Here is a 19,637-nt window from a genome sequence, read left to right as displayed (position 1 = left end):
CTCTATTGTGAAAATGTATTATAATTACAATTTATTCACCAGTTTCCTAATGGTGGACATCCAGGTAGTTTCCAGACTTTATCATAGATTTTTAACAAATGCCTTTAAGTATTTTTATGCTCAGGGGGGAAAGTAAAGGACTATGCATCATTTGGCCTAAAGACATGATCCACACTCCCAAACTATTCTTAGCAAAAGTGTCTTCTGAAAGTGACAATCTTCATCTCAACAGATGGAAAGGTTTCAAAGTGACAGGAAAGTCTAATTAAACAAAATGAAGACATTGTTGACTTTTAAGTTGTTTCAAACAATGGAATGAAATAAATTAATTATTCTCCTTTTGATGGACTTAAAAGCAAAACTTCCTCTATGATTTTATTCTCCACTTATTTCACTAATCTACTCTCTGACACCCTTTTGATTTTATTCATGTAGTGTCTCACGCTTAGAATGACCTTCCTATTTCTACTCCTTTGTTGTTCCACGTTTACCAAGGAAACCTTAGCCAATTCTTTGTGGTCTAGCTCAGCATTTGACTTTACTCTTATAAGTCTTTCCTGACTGAACTTACATTAGATGAAATATGTAAAATCATCTCTGAAATTATTAGATGCCATGCTTTTGATAATCACTGCCAATTGATCCATGCATTTATTTATGCATGTATGCATCTGCTCATCTCTAGCATTCAGTTATCCATGTGTCTTCTTGAAGGCATGGACAAGTAAGGTGTCCACCTGTCCTCAGCATGGTTAATGAAGTGAATACTCATATTCACCATCTGAGGCAGGTATGTAAGCAGGTAAAAGCTTAAATTCCATTTCTATTCCATGCTCCTCTGCTTCTGTAAATTAGCAGTAAACTTTATGTAATACATTGTTCTCTGTTGACCTCATTTTATATTCACTTCCTTTTTCTTACATCAAGCTGTTTTTGTTAATTCTTTATGATGTCACAGTGGATTCAAATTTCTCTTAAATTTGGAGATCACCTTTTATAACCTTGAATATGCTTTAGTTTGAAAATTTAGCTACTATTAATTGTGTTTTTGTGCACCCACTAAATCTCAGAATGTATGCTCTGTAATTATTTCATTTCTTATCAAATGATCTCTATGTGGTAGATATTCTGATTCTTATTACTCATTCAAGGCAGTGGGCTAGAGATGTTACATGCTGAGGCTTGGTGTCAGTGACTAAGTTCTTTCTGGAAGATTGTGTTGGCTCCATTTAATGTGTCCTAAAGGTATATATGCATTTAATTTAAATTTGTGAGTTTGTGTCCTTCAAAAAATATTTATTTATTTAATTTTTCAATTAGTTTCCATTTACAATGGCATGAAGCTGGAGGGTAGTATGCTAAGTGAAATAAGTAAGTTAGAGAAAAACAAATACCATATGATTTTGCTTATATGTAGACTCCAAAGAACAAAACAAACAAACAAACAAAATTAAAACAGACTCATAGATACAGAAAACAGATTGAAGTTTGCTGGAGGGGAGGAGGGTTTGGGTAATGGGTAAAAAGTTGAAGAGATTAAGAAGTACACACTGGTAGTGATAGAATAGTCATAAAGATGTAAAGTACAGCACAGAGAATATAGTCAATAATACTATGATAACTATGTAAGGTACTAGAACTATCAGAGGGAACACTTTGTGTTATTGTATTGGAGTTATTGACAACTTATTTAGGATAACTTTGAATGTTATGTAAATAAGATTCTAGTTTCTTGGGTCTGTCATATAAAATAAAAATTTAATATCACGCCTTCATTCTATCTTGGAGACTAAAACCATTAAGGATTTATGTAGGAATTTTTAAGATCATAGCTTTAAAATGATCTCTAAGATAACTATTTGTATTCTAAATACAAGTCTGTATTTTAATTCGTAGGTTCTTTTTCATCAGTCTTTTGGACTCCTATTGAATTATGTTTAATTCAAATAGATTCTCATTTTATAACAACTTTGGTTGTCTGGCAACACAACTAACTCTGTGCATACTGAAGGCCAGAAAATTGATGTGGGGGCCCAAGTTGAGAATTTGCTAGAGAATGAAACAGCTCTGGAGGACACTGAAGGACAGCAGAAGAAAAGGTGGTGCAGGACTGAGTTAGGAAACTGAATATCTAAGGCAGACACAGACTTGTACACAATATAAAAATTAGTGTTTAAAGTCATAATCCTGAATTGTCAAGAAAAGGTTAAATTATGGCTATTGCTGTCCATTAAGAAAATATGAACATATTAAAAAAAAACTGCAAATATGAAAGATTCCTAAAAGTTCATTTATCTAGAAAAGTATCCATTTTCTTGAAATTACAATGAATGAAATATTATAATAAAATCACATTTTACACATGAAAAGAAATCTTAAGTAAGAAATGAATCTCCTAGCAGAGGATATGAGAGTCATCTTGTGGAAATTGCCCCACGGAGAGTAGATTCCCTTTCTTTCCAAGTTGAAATTCAAGTGACTTGATGAGTGGAAGAGTCAGCTTCATCATAACTAATGAGATGCCTCAGGGACCCCTCGTATTGCAGGGCCTACAAAAGACCGATGCAGCCCCAAAGGCTATCTGATGAATTTACGGTAACACATGAGAACCAAAGACCTTATAGTTTTCAAAAAATTATATTTCACTCTTTTCTTTAATCACATTTTTCAAAAGATAAAGAGCTTCCTCTTCCTGAAATTGCACTGCCTTCTCTTAGCCAACAAGCTGAACCATCTAGCCTGTTAACTAAACAAAATGACAGGAAGCTTCATAAATATTTAATGCTGCTATGAATTAAACATTGGGATAAAAAAAACTAAGTCCTTTCATTAAGCACAATGTTAAATAAATAAATAAAGCTTATGACATGTATTGCTAGGTAAATCAAATGTTTGAACTAATAATATTTCAGGTTTCTTTAAACATTTACCTCGGGTAATGCTTTGAATAATTATATTACATGTGCTTGGATTATTAGACCAAAAGCAACTAATTTTAATGAAACATTTAGGACTTAAAAAAAAAAAGTAAATGGTTGTTAAATAGGATGGGGTCTAGTCCTTCAAAAACAAAGCAATTAGCAGAACTCTGGGGCCAAGCATGAGGAAACTGTGAAGAGGTTTGTGTAATTTTAAAGGCGAAGCTCAGTACAAATCACAGGAGAGGAGGGGAGCCGCCAGCCAGTGGTCCTGCCCCTCGCTGAGTCTGATTCTGCGCCTTCTCCCTGAGGGTGTCTTCATGCACTGAATAGACTGGGACTCAGCACCCACAGTGTGCCAGGCCTCTGGTGCTGGAGGGTCGCAGAGCTGATCAGGCCATGGCTCTTCTTGAGGGCCTCACAGTCCTCTATCTACACCCATCAACCTAGATTCCCTTCTGCATGCTGTGGCGGATGAAAAAGAGGAGCAGAACAGCATGATTACTGGGCTTAGGATTTAGAAGATCTGAATTTATATCCTTATTACGTCACTGGCTGCTATTGAATTCTCTTTACTGAGCTTCAGTTTCCCCACTTAGAGTATGCTGTAATAACACTTATCATATGGGGACTTGTGAAGGATAGAGTGAGAAATCGTTGATCAAATTATGAGTACTATCCTTTTTTCTTACCTTCCAGTAATATTTAGGAGAAAAGGAAAACCATGAAATCTTGAAATTATTGAGAAAGTTCTGTGAAAAAAAATGTAGTGATAATACTTTGTGCGAGCTCAGTGTTTGCCCTTTGATCCCCACCACAACCTTACCACACAGGTTCTATTATTATTCCTGTTTTATAGATGAAGAGGGTAAGACACAGAGGTGATGTAATTTGCCAAAGTTCACATAGGTAGTAAGTGATGGAGATGAGATTTGCCGCCTGTCGTCTGGCTCCACATTCTCAGCCCCTTCGCACTGCACCTGGAGGCCAGTAACTCTTCTGGCTGGAAATTCACATGGGACCCACATTGAATCGTGTCTATTACTCCTCATTTAATGTTCTCACAAGAAAAATAATTGTTACAAAATGTTAAGAAATAACTTCCTTCTCCTATAATGGTCTTAAAGGTTTTTTCTTGGAGCTGAGTTTGCTTGAAAAAAATTAGCTGCTCAATTACCAAAAGTGGTGGGGGTTAGGAAGTGCTCTAGGGCAGCGACTCTCAATCATTTTGGTCCCATAATCCCTTTAAGCTCTGAAAAACTACTGAGGACCTCAGAACGCTTTTGTTTTATCAGTCAGGAAGGATGCTGGTGTTGAGAGTACCTACCACGGTTTCTAGCGCTTTGACGAAACCTCGGGTGTGCGGCCTTTCGGCCTGGTGTCTCCAAATTCGTGTTGTTAGGGCATTGGCTGTCTCCCTGGGGCTTGCAGCTCTCTAAGTCTGTGACTGAACCAAGAAAGAAGGCATGTGAAGATTTTTATAGAAATTATGAGTTCACGAAGGATTTTGAGAATGGTGAATAAGACCGGTTCAAAGTGATTTTGGAATGTAAAGAATTTCTTTGGATTGAGTTCCATGGAAGGTGCTCACTGACCTGGGGATCTTAAACTATGAAAGAGGAATATGTAGGCAAAGATACAGTTCTTTGATAAATAAACAATTAAAAAATGGGAGGGCAGCTTTCATTTATCTGAGTTATACCTATGGATATTTACCATATTAGAAATTAAAATTGAGAAATTTAAAAAATGTTTATTATTCCATTTAAAATGCAATAGTGCAGTTAATATTTTTATGAAAAATAGCTATATTTATAGAACAAAAATTATTAAGAAATGGTTTCACCCTGGCTGGCATAGCTCTGTGGATTGAGCGCGGGCTGGAAACCAAAGTGTCCCAGGTTCGATTCCCAGCCAGGGTACATGCCTGGGTTGCAGGCCATGACCCCCAGCAACCACACATTGATGTTTCTCTCTCTCTCTCTCTCTCTCTCCCTCCCTTTATTCTCTAAAATAAATAAAATCTAAAAAAAAAAAGAAAAAAGAAATGGTTTCATATTCTAGCCACTTCTTACATCTACATCTGCATTTTCAGGTGCAATAGCACAGGTGTTGTACCTCTGGAAAACTCCACTGTACATTCGTGGGAGGAGGAGAGGGAAAAGGCAAACAGTGTCTTAATGTCAATTATTAAAACACTTTTTGACCTCTTGGACTCCTTGAAAGGGCATTGGGATCCCCCAGTGTTCCTTGGATTATGCTTTGAGAACTGCACTTTAGGACATGTCTTTTGCAATAGTTTTTAGATTATGAAACACTAATGATATGGCACAAAACTGAGCAAAGCAAAGCAAATAAAAAGAAATCAATTGAACATCCTTGGCCATTAAATTAGGGAGTCAAGGATAAGCCCAAAAGATATCAATCACCTTGGTAAGATTTTGAACAAACAGAATAGTTATTGTTTTAATAATCAGTAAATACAGTGGGACTATAATTTATATTAAATGTTTTCTTATATTTAAGGTATTTAATATTAAAACAGGCAGAATAGGTAGTAGATGATACTTGAGAAAAGTAAGCAACAACAAAAATACCACTTACCTGCCTATGATAGCAATATCTCTAAGTCTCAGTTCACTTCCTCAGTGGTGAAAGTAGTAATAAAAGCAACCACATAAAAGTGCTTTGGAAGTGTCAGGCAATTAAACCTCACAACAGCCCTCTGAATTAGGTTGCTTTCTCCCCTTCCCTCCTCCTTTCCCTATTCCTCTCTTCCATCCTTCACTCCTTCTTCCTTTCTCTCCCCAGCCCCTTCCCCATCTCCTCCTCCATCCGCTCCTCCTATTTTGCAGAAAGGAGGGTTAATTTAAGCAATCCCCAGACATGACAGAGCTTAGTCATTGGCCAGATGACTGGTAGGCGGTCTGGCTCTTAAGTCCATGCTCTTAAGTCTCCCATCTGCTCTTCCCTTCCCCCATGTTATACAGCCCCTCCCCCATGCTATACAGCCCTCTGTATCTACTGTATTTGGGTTTTAATGACAATATTGCTATATTGTATTTCATGTTTTATATATATATGGCACTTAATAATAATGTAGGTAAAGGGCACCTGGAACATTGTAAGCACTCACCTATGGCTACTATTCTTTTTTCTTCTTCTCCTCTTTCACTTTTCCTCACTCTTCTTTCTCTTCATGGTTTGTACTGGACTCCTAATCCCCCTGGTTCTTGAAGGTCAGTTAACTAGAGTTCTTTTTCTCCTTTGGGTTTACTGTCTCTTTTCTCCTCTTAGCCACTGGTGTGAATACGCCCAGTACTTGGTCTGGTTCCACTGTTTGTCTGACTTCAGAGACTGACTCCTGAACGCCCCGAGGTCTGGGGCACGTCATCGGGGCAGTGTCGTTCTCTATTCTGGCTGGAGAAGGTGTGCCATAGCTTTGCATGTCACTCTTCTATATTTATAATTTTAATTTAAGAAAAGGTTATTGTACTACTGATATTAATGATACTAATAATGTTACTGTACTGTTACATTAAGAAAAGGTTACTGTACTGATGATATTACTATATTAATAGTATTTACTTTAGAATTTACTATATCACACCTTTACTATATTAACGATATTTATTTTAGAATTTCAGAGTGCCAAAAGACAAAACAGGAACCACCAGGATTGGTGACCTAGCGCCCCAGGACATGAAGAAAGTTTGCTATTTAGCCCTAATTGAACTGACAGCCCTCTATGATGTACTGGGTGTTGAACTGAAACAGCAAAAAGCTGTGAAAATTAAAACAAAAGGTAAGTTGACATGAAAAACAGTTGGATTTACTTCTAAAGGAGCAAGGATGAGACTGACTTTTAACAGTATTTTTAAGGGCAAAACATCTATAGAACAAACACTAAGATAGCCTGAAGTTTAGACTCTAAAACATTGCCTTAAAAAATTTTATACCTTGATAAAAATGCATTGTCTTCTGGGCTATAGAAAATAAAGGCATGATCAAATATTAAATTACCATAGAGGGAATTTAGAAGGAAATTTGGAATCAAGGAATGTTAACTCACATGCTTACTCCTTTAAAACTGTACATTAAAAATAATGCATTTGTGCCCTGGCTGGTGTGGCTCAGTGAATTGAGTGCTGACCTGAGAACCAAAGGTTCACCGATTTGATTCCCAGTCAGGGCACATGTCTGAGTTGCAGGCCAGGTCCCCAGTAGTGGGTGCACAAGAGGCAACCACACATTGATGTTTCTCCCCCCCACCCCTCTCTCCTTTCCCATCTCTCTGCAAATAAGTAAATAAAATATTTTTTAAAATAGGGTATTTGTTACATATATTTATTTCCAAAATGAGATCTTGAAAAATGGTTGATCCTGATCAATTGCTTTTGCTTATTTATTTGAGGGAAAATACATAGGGTAGTTAGTAATCATTTTGTTCATTAACATTCTACTTCTAAATATTTTGCAAACACATTCTTCACTTTTAATAAAATAATGCCAGTGTGGCACAGCACTGCTAAATTGTATTCACCATGTATATGTGCAGTTTTTCTTTTGTAATCAGCTTTATCCATTTTATAAAGTTACTATATATTTTTTATAATGTAATAAGAGAACAGGCAGCTTCTCAGTTTTTGTTTTTCTACAACATTATTGGTCTGGAAATCCAGATAATTCTCTGTTGTCAAAGCTTTACTGTGTAGGAATTTCAGACCTCTTGTTTAACCTTAACGGTATTTCCTAAGGAGAAACCAAGAAAGAATGAGGAATTTTGAGTTGCTATGGTAACATTAGCAAAGACAAGTATTCACCTGATTTAAGTTTTGGAGGCAGTGTCTCTGTAGGGCTGAAATGTGCCTTCCCTTCAGGCCCTCTTCCACGCTGGGCCCCAGAAGACCTCATTCCATGCTCATTTCCTTTGAGTATTTTAGCTTCAAGCACGGAAAGGTGAATTTCTGCGTTAAATGATGCTTCTGGTTTTCCACAAGTCCATTGTGGGTAATGAAGACATCAGATCTTTCTTTAGAAGTTTATCACAAAGCCTTCTCCAAATATAAAGCAAACGTAATTTGAATATCTGTGCTCAAGACTTTAAATTTGGCTTGAAGAGGTTTTTTTTTTATGTTTTAGAATTGCATCTTAGCACTATTAAGCCAATATTAAGAGAAGTATTGTTGTTCTTATTAAGAGTCTCACTATTAATACATTTTCTTTCCATCTTTTTGAGTATTTTTTTAAAAATATTTTATTTATTTATTTTTTAGAGAGGGAAGGGAGGGAGAGAGAGAGAGAGAGAGAGAGAGAGAGAAACATCAATGTGCGGTTGCTGGGGGTTATGGCCTGCAACCCAGGAATGTACCCTGGCTGGGAATCGAACCTGGGACATTTCGGTTCCCAGCCCGTGCTCAATCCACTGAGCTATGCCAGCCAGGGATTTTTTGAGTATTTTTTATCTTATCTAAGCTATTTACCTCATAAACTAGGCTTGAGTATTCTTGAAGATTGCATTGTTTTCTTAACTTTTAAACTACAAGTTACTTACTGGATTACTGGCATCCTCTTGAATGGCATCTCTACCAAGTGTCGTAGTATGCAAAGTCTGTGTTCATACCTTGAAGATCATTCCCCTTTCCACATTCACAAATGACTTATCCCTCCCCCGGATGATGTTGTGACACCTCCGTGCTAGCTGTTCACTCAGTCTTGGGGGTGGGTGGGAGGCCCTGGGTACAAGCTATACTCGTACCAGACTTAAGGCTTATGATTTTAATTTAGACAAATTAGAAATTATTGTCTGTCCTTTCTGGAGTTATTCCCAAATCTATAAAACTATGAATTTAAATTCAAGAATACTAAGTATCTACTGTGTTTTCTAAAAGAAAAACTTTTGTAGAACAAGGTCATAATATTGGCTGATTTCTCAAAAGGCAGGTATTTATATTTTGATGTATTGTAGAATGTTAAATGTCAATTAAATAGGTAAGAGATGAATGATATTTACTTGAAGTCAACACTTTTAATTTGACTACCTTTAGCAAATGTTTGCATATTTATGTACTTTCACATAAATTTTAAAAATAAATATTCTTATTTCTCTTACGTATCAGTTTATACTTTTCTAGTTATTTCAGGGGGATTATTTGCAATTATTTGTCCTGTTATTTTTCTGCTAGATTGCTCTATAAGGCAAGGGCAGGATTTTTCTATTAGGGTGTATATGCCTAATGACTAGACAGTGTCATTCACTTAGTAGGTGCTCAGTAATTAATCTGATTGAATGACAGCATCAGGAATCCTGTGCCTGTACATTTTACATTCATATTTTATGGATTGATTGAAATGAAGAAATTTTATTTTACTTTTTATTGCAGATTCTGGCCTTTTTTGTGTTCCATTAACAGTACTGTTAGAACTTGATCAGAGAAAAGTACCAGGAACTCGAATACCCTTGATATTTCAAAAAGTAAGTAGGCCTGAGTGGGTCAGCGTGGAGAGAGCATACTTCAACTAATAGTGTTTTTATTTTCAGTTTTACATTCATATTATTATAATATAGTTTTCCGATTGACATGCTCTTTTATTTTGTACTTTGAATTTCTATTCAGGAAACAAATTTGTTTCAAGGGCTCATAATTTTTATTTCATGGAGGTGCTTTCTGTGTTATTACTGTAACAGTGATTACCTGGCATCATTTTCCTGTCTTCTATTAGCTGGCTTTGTGTAATTGAGATTTCAATTCTATAATACATAGAAATGGAAACTGCTTATAAATTTCTTGGGAATTGAATCCTCATGAATATTTCATGCCTGTGTGTATTTCCCAGGCTTTCTTATTTACAGTGAGGATGTCCAATTTAATTTACCAATGTCTACTTCCAAACTAGGCAAAGAAACCATAAAGTAGAATCAGAAAATGATTGCTAAACTGTCAAGTCACTTGTGTATCCAACACTCAATTATTCATAAGGGCATTACCTATGGCAATGTAAGAATTTCGGTCTAACCTCTGAGCCATCATTATTCAGAAACACAGATTACACATGATAAAAGCCAGGGAATGCACAATGAGGAAGGCAGGTCAAATCAGTTATGGACAACCCAAGCTATAGATTCTTTGCAACACCTGAGGTATATCACAGTTTCAGGAAGTTCTGGCAATAACAAGAGTGGCAGTGGGAACTTTGACAATTGATTAACTCAATATACTCATCGATACTAAAGCTCAAATAGACTAGGCACTGACTCTTCTTGTCACTTATTCTTCTGCTATTCCAAGCCAGGTGTTTACCTGTCTTGCCTACTAACCTCTGATTCCTTTATTCTTCATGTTCTCTATTACATCCAAACCTGTTTCTTAGTGTTTCTCCTGATGAACAGTGCTCTACAGAGTTAATCTTGCTCATCAGCCTACTAGCCACTACCAGTAGAACTTGTATTTGTTTGAATAGTTGTCCACAGTGCCAGGGATTAACAGAGAGGTGCTAACAAGTATAGGCCATCTATTCAAGTTCTTTTAATGTTAATAAAAGGTGCCAGTTACTCTGCACAGATGACTGTACAAAGAAGCAAGGATCTCAACACCATCCCTTCTAAAAATTATGTGTGTGTGTATGTGTGTGTGTGTGAATATATAAATGAGAGTTATTTTTAAAAATTGGCTTATGCAAGTGTAGGGTATGGCAATTCTGCAATATGTAGAGCAGGCCAGCAAACTGAAACTTGGGCAGGAGTTGATGTTGCAGTCTTGAATTCACTGACTGCCAGTTGAAATCACAGGCAGGGTTCCTATGTCACTGTCTTGAGGCAGAAATGCTTTTCCTTTAGGGAACCTTGGTCTTTGCTCTTATGGCCTTCAGGACTACATGAGACCCATTCATGTTATGGGGAGTAATCTGCTTTACTCAGACTCTACTGATTTAAATGTTAATTACAGGTAAAAAAAAAAGTCACAGGAGAATCTAGACTAGTGCTTCAGCAAACAACTGGGCACAATAGCCAAGCTGACACTTTGAATTTACCATCCTAGCCATGAAGGGTAATGTTCCATCTCCACGAAGGTTCAGTAATACCTCCTGGCCAGATTCAGGATTGCATCCAGTCCCTTGTTGTTTTTTCTTGAAGTTGTTTTCTTATGTACTTAGTTATTTTACATTTGTGGTTTCTTCTGGAGATTCTGACTGCCCACCAGTTTGAGGTTATTAGACAACAGCCCTGAAATATTTTGGTTCATTTAAAAAGTAAAAGGGCATATAAAGAGCTTACTATTAGATAAACACTTATCCGTTTGTATCCTCTCTGAATTATAAACAAAAAAAAATCACAGCGATTTATCACAAAAAATATTTTTTGGTTGATAAGCTAAAAAATTGGAACCCAGTGATTTGCAAAAAAGATTTCTTAGTTGTCTTTAGAGTATCATATTTTCTCAATTATTGAGACACATACTCAAAAAGGGCTTTATCAAAACTTATCTGTGAACTGTGCCTGTTTTTTTTTTGAATCTTCAGAAGCACATTGTTTAAACAATATTTTCAGAAAGATTTGGGGAAATAGAAATATTCTTAATTTTTATCTATGAAAAAATTTTGCCTAACAGCAAATTCTTTTCTCACTGTCAAACTAATCAGCCATATCAAACATATGTTGTGTCAAAAAGTCTGACTTCATTTTCAATTTGTTTTTTAATTCATATAAGTATGTTGTATATATTTTGGAAAATGCAATGTAAATTGCTGATAAATGTAGAATGTATCCAGAAAAATAAATTACTAAGAGCATGTTGATTAAAATATATAGATTAATATATTGCTCATGTCTCTATTTTGTCTTGGAAATGAAAGAAAAGCTGTGGTATGTGATTATGTTTTAATAATGCAATATAATGTAGGGCTAAAAATACGTTATTTTCAAAGTAAAAAATGTGAGAAAACACATGACATTCCTTCAGACAATATACTCATACCCATACCTCAGTTCAGTGCTAGTATTCAGCTTTAGAGAATAATAAAAATGACAACTATAAAAATTCAGAAATTACTCTCATTGAGTTATTTAGAAATCATGGCCAGTTTTTCCTTTGTATTTAATGAAAGCAAAAGGTGTATGCTGCTACAAACTAATTTGCTCCAGCAGCTAGCATGTAACATTTTCTATTGAAAAAATGTTCTATTGAACATTTTAAACATTTTATAAGATTAAATAAAGGAAAATTGCTTATACATTAAATAACTTTTGCATGGTATTATTTGATAAATTTGGCTTTAAATACTTTATTGAATAATACCCATCTAATGTAGGATAATTATGTAAATTACTTTGATGTAGGTTTTTATCCAGTGTAATTTGAAAAATAGTGTCTTGGAAAATATTTCAGTTGAATTTCAAAAACTCTTGTACTGCATTGATTGGTTGGTTAAAGCTACTTCTCTTGTCAGTGGATAATAAATCCTTGGGAACATTTTGAAACTACTCTTTGCTTTATTCTTACCTGACTCCCTCAAGATTAGTTCATTCTTTGGCCATAATCCAGGGATAGAAGAGGTGAGGTCATTAAAGGAAAATTTCCAGCTTGTCCAGTGTCTACATGCTATACAATACAGCTGATTTCAGAACATCCAGACAAGGTCAAAAGACCTCATTTATGATGCCATGCTTTGCTCCTGAGACACTTTTATAACTAAGGGGAAAACAGTAAGCTTTATGTAGTTTGTAGAGCCTTGGTTAATCATTAAAGGAGGTTTCTTTGAAAAAAAAATTGCAATTTTAGATTCTTGGCACTCTGGACGATTTTATGGCTTAGGGTGTTTGGAGAGTACTGTTGAAGGGACAGTGATGAGTGAAGAGTATATCTGGCTTTTATAAAGCCAGAGAAGGCTATTCTGAAAGGAGGGTGAGTGGTGGGAAGGAAAACCTACATGACGCGAGTAAGTACCTTATATTGAAACTGAGGAACATGGAAACTGATTTTCTTAAAATAGCGGAGTGCCCCCTGTAATGTCTTTGTGCACTGCCTAGGGAATGCCTATTACAACCGGAAGATTGCTCTGCCCAGAAACTAACCGCTCTTTTCCCATCTTCCTAGCTTCTAACAGTATGCTCTTGCAGTGTCTTCATTTACCTTATTCTTGCGGGTTTCTGCCTTATTTTTTTTTTTAAAAGTCTTTCTTATTCTCATGGGGTCCTGGAGGTAGAAAGATCTACATGCATTAATAGGGCATCAGGTATGATTTAGAAACCTTATACAAGAACTGTTTTTTACTTACTTTTACCACCAAAGCTTGCTTAAACACTTTAAAATGAGTATTTGTAGTTTTTAAAAAATTTCATATCATAAATAATTGTTTTTTTTGAACAAACTGAAAATGAGATGTAAATGTGCAAATACTAGAATTTCATGTGATGTATTCGACTGTGGAATCGTATGTTTTGGGAAGAGCAAAAGAAATGGATGGTTTTAGTTGCTTTTAAACAATGAACATTTTTAGTTTCTGTTTGTTTGGAGTTCCACAGCTGCTGTGTGAAATTATATACGTCTGTTACAAAGGAGAATGAGACCCAACTTTTTCTAAATTCTAAATTATAACTAAAGTTTTGGCAACTACTGGTTAAAGCATAGTGGTAGTGCAATTGCATTCAAAACTTATAAAATCCAGTTTGTGTGTCATTGTAATCAGTCTTCACTGATTTGTATGTGAAACAGATGTTAAATTTGGAATTGTACCTGTTAACATATACCTAAATCAGCATGCTCTTTTGTTTATACACAGCTGATTTCTCGAATTGAAGAGGGAGGTTTGGAAACAGAAGGCCTCTTAAGAATACCTGGAGCTGCTGTTAGAATCAAGGTAACTCCTTGGTTGTACTCATATAAAACTTTATTGTTTAATTACACTTTTGCATTTTTAAAAGCTAACTTTCCCTTCCACCCCCTTTTCCCATTGTTAGTGGATTAAATATAGCAATAAAGCCTCTTGACATTCAGCTTATATTTAGTTATTCTGTAGTCTTTTCTAAATTGTATTAAGTTTTGATTTTTTTTTGGAAAATCACCACATTACCTATAATAATACTATGATAAACAAAAGGGCAGATAATCTATGCAAACATAACATAGGAACAGAAGTCAACAGGCAGAAGACAAGAGTAGTTTCATCCTTCTAATGAGAAGAGAACATGATGAGTCAAAATATTAATAGGGGGCTGGTGATAGATTTAGTCAGCATGAATAATAGCAGTTGAGTTTTTTAAAAAGGTAGGATGATAAACTCCATTAGCTGAGCAGAGTAGGAGACTTGACATAATTCGTTTCAGTGAGCTGCCAAAATGAGACTCTGTCTCAGCCACTTTCCTGACTTGTCTCACTGGGTTCAGGGCATCGCGAGTCTGGCTTGTAAAACAGGTCATTCCCAGAGGTCCTGGGTGGAACCCCCTCGCTCCCTTCCCCCACTGCCTGTTCTCGCCACAGGCATTTCCTTCTCACTATCTTAGGATACTGTGTATGCTCCTCCCTTTCTCTCTGTCGCCCAGCCCCGATCCAGGGAATAAAACATCCAATGTGTGCATGGTCAGGGCTGCCCCAGAGACGATGCATAATTCACATGCCTATCAGGGAATTTGCACTTCATGGAGCCTCTTGGAAATGTAGCTTTGTCTGGAAACTTCATCTAGGAAAGTTTTGATTAACAGTCGTTAACAATGTTCTTTACCTTATCCTCCAAATTCAGCTGTGGCTCTAAACTGAGATAGTACAAGTCACTGCCCACATTCAATATATTGTCTTCCTGAGTTTGCAAATCCAAGAGAAATTGGGTAGAGGGAAGAGATTTTCTCTGTCTGTTTCCTTAAGACCTATCCCATATGACATCTTTAGTGCTGGATCAGAAAGAAATGACTCTTGTGGGGTGCACACCCTCCTTGCCTGGGACTGTGGCCGTGGAGCTGCCAGGAGTGGAATTACTATTCATACGTCCCACATTTCCATCACCTGCTTATTTTGATAAGCTTCCTCAATTTAGGAGGCTAGTTTCGGCCTACTTGGCTCTTACTGCATCGCAATCTCAGTTTAATTGGCTCCGAGTAACCTGATATATCCTGCTCACAAATTTCATTCAGCCCGTGTCCCCTGGGTTTGGTGTCTGGTGCACAGAGGTCCCGAAACGGTTCTGGTACTCTGTGAGTTTGATAAGTTGCCATTGTCTCTATTCGTTTGCAAACACCTACGGCAATTTCACCACCAGTCAATCATGGACATGGTATGTGATTCCGAGATAAGTTCTGTTGAGAAGTACATTCTCGTACAGAGACAGACTCAGAAACAGGTAATGCGACTTCGTATTACCCCTATCAGCAAGAACACTTCTTCTCAGTTCACTGTTCACAGCATTCATTAGCAGAATGTAATGGCCAACTCACAAGTCATAAACACGTTTACTTAAGTACACAATGGCAAATCTAGAGTGTGTTGTATAAATATTTTGACTGGGTTGCTGGCAGAAGGATGAGTTCAACTGAGTGTAGTTTCTGAGAAGGTCAATGAAATGAGCTCAGCCAGCTGTGCTCTTCAAGTCAGCCCCGTGTCACAGACCAAATTATGCAGGAGTTGGTCCTTTTATAAATAAATAATATGCAAAACTTGTGGTTGTCTTTCTCCCGTGCCCCACCAAATTTCTTAGACTCTTCTCCCTTTCTGTGTCTCTCTCCCTGCTCCCTCTTTTTTCACCCATCTCTCCGCCCACCTCTCCTTCTCCTGCTCCCCATTTTCAAGTTTACCTTTATGTACTCACCAGTTATAGAAATAATTGGGGTAGAGAAGGGAGTTGAATTGGAAAGAGCAAGTGTAATAGATTTACCTTATAAAAAGAACAAAGGACATTAATTTGGGATAACAGTTTCAAATAATAGAAGAAAGTGACAGGGACTTGGAAAGATTTCTGACATAATAAGATTTACACCCCAGTAAGAAAGCATATAGAAAATAGTGATTGTGGAACTAAATTGATTTATTACTAATAATTTGTCTGGCAAAACTCATAGAGTCCTTGAGGTAAACGAACTAGATATTTCTCATTCTACATGGATCAAACTGCTTTCTGCAGCCGGCAGCAGGGTGCTACGTGACTTAAGGCCCCTGCGTCGAAGACAGGTGTATTGATGTCTTTCATGCCTCATTAGCCACAGAGTTTGGTTTTCCCTCTCCCAGGGGTGACTAATCAGAGTAGCCTTCTGCTTTAGGCCCAGGGATGGATTATGCCTTTTGCTATGGAATGTACTTCTAAATGACTTAAAACATATACTGGTTTTTTTTTAAATGATTCTTTTAATTTAACAAAAAATTATAGCATCTAAATAATACCCCCTGACGTAAAGATGATTTTAACTAATCTTTCAATTAAACCTTTAACTGTTTAAGGTTTGATTTGTGTCCAGAAATATGTAAAGTTTCTGAATTCGGGGGTGGGGGGGTGCTTAGGTATCATTTTTATTGGGCGAAGCACACCGGGGGGTAGGGGAGTAGCACTTTGCTGCATGACAGAGAAGTGTTGGCCTTTGGTACTCTCAGATGTCTTTCTAAAAAGTAGAATCTCTTGTAAAGTGGGAAGTGGATCACATTCTCAGCAGGAAAAAAAAAAAGAATGCACTTACTGGTAGCCTTTTTATTTTTCTTCTGCCTTTCAGAATCTTTGCCAAGAACTAGAAGCAAAATTTTATGAAGGGGCTTTTAATTGGGAGAGTGTCAAGCAGCATGATGCGGCTAGCCTGCTGAAGCTCTTCATCCGGGAGCTGCCCCAGCCGCTGCTCAGTGTAGAGTACCTCCAAGCTTTTCAGGCGGTCCAGAGTAAGTCTTGTCTCTTCTTGAGGCAATCTCTGCGCTTCTGCCATCCTTGTTAATTGTTTTAGCAACATTTTGCATTGTAGGGAATGTCACCAGATATATTTGGGTACACATATTGACTCACTGATGTCAACGGGTGCCACGCGATCCCCTTTTCCTTTATAAATACACATCTCGGAGTAAACAGAAAACAGAATGTTCTCTTTGGGTACAAATTAATTACATGCACTTTAAGCAATACAGTATATTTTCATGTTAAAACTTGGAAGCTTCACATTTCTCTTATAATAGAATGAGTCACGTAAGATCTCTGATACAGTTTCCTTGCCAAGTGTTAAAAGCAACATTTACTGGAGAAGCTGTGGATTAACAGTTATCATAAAAGCATGAGAAGATGGGGCAGCATCTGTGGTTATTTTCTGAAAAATTAACTCTCTGAAATGGCCCTGCAGAAACACGGAACAAATCACGTGACTGCCTCATTGGTGGACGACAAGAGACTTCTTAAATCTTGCCATTTTGTACTCTTGGGCAAGCTCCAAATTAATGTTTCAGATAGTTCTCAATTCCTTTCTACTGAACACAGAGATCATATGAGATTTATGTACTGGCATAATTATGCCTTATAGTCCACAGAGGCCAACAGAAAAGGAAAGATGTCACATTCTGGTGACCACATGTTTCACTTGCAAATTTGGACACATTTGAGAGTACAAACGGGCCACAATTAATGATTATGATGAGCTGCAGTGTCAACCAAAACCATTCCCAGCTATTCCTTTTTAAAATTTTATTGAGGTACAATTGATATACAATCCCATATTAGTTTTAGGTGTACTAGGTAATGATTCAATATTTGTATATGTTGTGAAAGATCACTGTAAGTCTAATTAATATCCGTCACTATACATAGTGAGGACATTTTTTTCTTGTGATGAAAAACTTTTTAGATCTACTCTCATTATCTTCCAAATATGCAACACAGCATTATGAACTGTAGCCACCATGTGCCGTGCTACCTCCCCGTGATGTATTTATGCCGTGACTGGACATTTGCATCTCTGGAGCCCCTTCACGCATTTGTCCCTGCCCCAGCAAAACCCACCCATCTCTTCTCCGTACCTATGATCTTGGCTTTAAAAAAAATAGATTCCATATATAGGAAAAATCATATGTTACTTGTCTTTCTTTAACTTATTCCACTTAGCCTACTGCCCTCCAGTCCATCCATGCTGTGCAAATGGTGAGATGCTAGTTCTTAATGACCGCATAATATTCCATGTGTGCCTGGCTATTCTTAAAGCATGTCACAGTGGGAGGATTCCTGTGGGTCATAGCATAACATTTCTTCAGAACTTCCAGGGCAGATGTTACTGAAACCATCTGCTTAAAATATTTCTTAATGGTTGAGTTGTGCTATTTTACATGCATTCTTTGGATGTGGATTAAAGGACCAAATTTATCCCTGAAAAACAAATGCCAGAATGACTCCAAAATCTGTAAGTGTTAAGCAGGATATAGGCTACCCAAAATGATAAATGATAAATGCCTCCTCCACTCTTTCATTGCTGGTTGGTTTCCCTGTTCACTCCACTGCTGTTTATTAAACACCCGGTGTGCTCCGGAATCTGTGTTCCACATTCCTGTAGGAACCAATGGACTTTCACCACTGATTTGTGCACTCGCCATTAAAAGAAACAGGCTTGGTTGTTACGGGTTCACCCTGACACCGTATCATGCAGGGTCCGGTCTTCCAGGCCTTTTTATGGGGGAAGGATGCCCATGCAGCAAGTGAAATGATTGTCCACGCACTGTTGTGTGTCAGCAAACACCAGGTCATGGGGCACGTGATCATGTGGGAACTGAGGATTCTGAGAGGGAAACTGAAGCAGCAGCTGCTACCCCTGATCGCCCGCAAACATTCTCACAGCAAGGCTTGCTGCTCGGTCACTTTCTTACAATTCACAGAGACGTTTATTCCAAATAACTTTTTTTCTCACAAAATGAAAAAAAGAAAATAATGGAAAATGTTCAGTAAAGAAAAGAGTTCCAATTTGTTTAATCTGTCTGCAGATCTTCCAACCAAGAAGCAACAGCTACAGGCTTTGAACCTCCTTGTCATCCTCCTGCCCGACTCGAACCGAGACACACTGAAGGTCAGCAGGCCCATTTACCTTCCATATCCCTCCGCTGGGAGCGAGGAGCAGAGTCCCTTTTCCTTACTGCAAAACAGTATGCTATTGTCATGGAAATAATAGTAGTAATGCATAAAGAAAGGACCTGTTTTTAAGAGACGGTGAAAGTCTAGCTCTTCATTCATTTACGCACTATGTTAGTCATGCTAATGGTATTTTGTGTTTTAATTTTTACTATACCATTTCTTCTACTGAAACAGATGATTTGACGTTTATTTGTTAATAGGAACATGGGATCTGTCTACTTTTTTCCCTTCTTTCTATTTTTCTGCATTTTCCAAATTTTGTTTAATGAATATGTATTAGTAAGGTGAAAAAATGAATGTTTACAAAGAAAATCCTGAGTCATCACATAAAACCCACTATTAACTAAATGTTACATTTGTTTGGAATTTGGAATAAGCCATCATGTTGATTTTTAAAATGTTTGGTTAGCCAAAAGATAGACCAACTCAAATAAATTCTACTTATCTCTCTAAGGGCTTACCCTGAGTTGCTGATTTATATCATGATTTCAAAGTGTTTTGGTCTAATATTATACAATTTAATACCATTTATTATAAGTGTTATCATAGTCTTTTATAATAATCAGTGGATTGCTCCACATTGATTTATTTTCCTTAATGACAAGAGTTCATAGATTTATGAAGCATTTAGTTATAAACTTTTTAAAACAAGAG

The 19,637-nt window shown here is 36.9% G+C and overlaps 1 protein-coding gene across 3 annotated transcripts in view; it reads left to right on the top strand.

Moving 5' to 3' along the window:
- The window catches only part of ARHGAP18 (Rho GTPase activating protein 18), a 123,453-nt gene that overhangs the window by 78,743 nt on the left and 25,073 nt on the right, over positions 1-19,637 (top strand). For all 3 annotated transcript variants that reach the window (XM_045843660.1, XM_045843658.1, XM_045843659.1), the window contains exons 6-10: positions 6,558-6,723; positions 9,302-9,393; positions 13,698-13,775; positions 16,606-16,765; positions 18,836-18,918. In XM_045843660.1, the coding sequence (XP_045699616.1) occupies positions 6,558-6,723; positions 9,302-9,393; positions 13,698-13,775; positions 16,606-16,765; positions 18,836-18,918 (579 nt within the window). The remainder of the gene's footprint in view (positions 1-6,557; positions 6,724-9,301; positions 9,394-13,697; positions 13,776-16,605; positions 16,766-18,835; positions 18,919-19,637) is intronic.

The sequence above is a fragment of the Phyllostomus hastatus genome, unplaced genomic scaffold (assembly GCF_019186645.2).
Source record: "Phyllostomus hastatus isolate PE091 unplaced genomic scaffold, TTU_PhHast_1.1 phas_contig_40, whole genome shotgun sequence".
NCBI lineage: Eukaryota > Metazoa > Chordata > Mammalia > Chiroptera > Phyllostomidae > Phyllostomus > Phyllostomus hastatus.
Note: the sequence above shows the minus strand (reverse complement) of the source record. Positions and strands in the feature narration are given on the sequence as shown.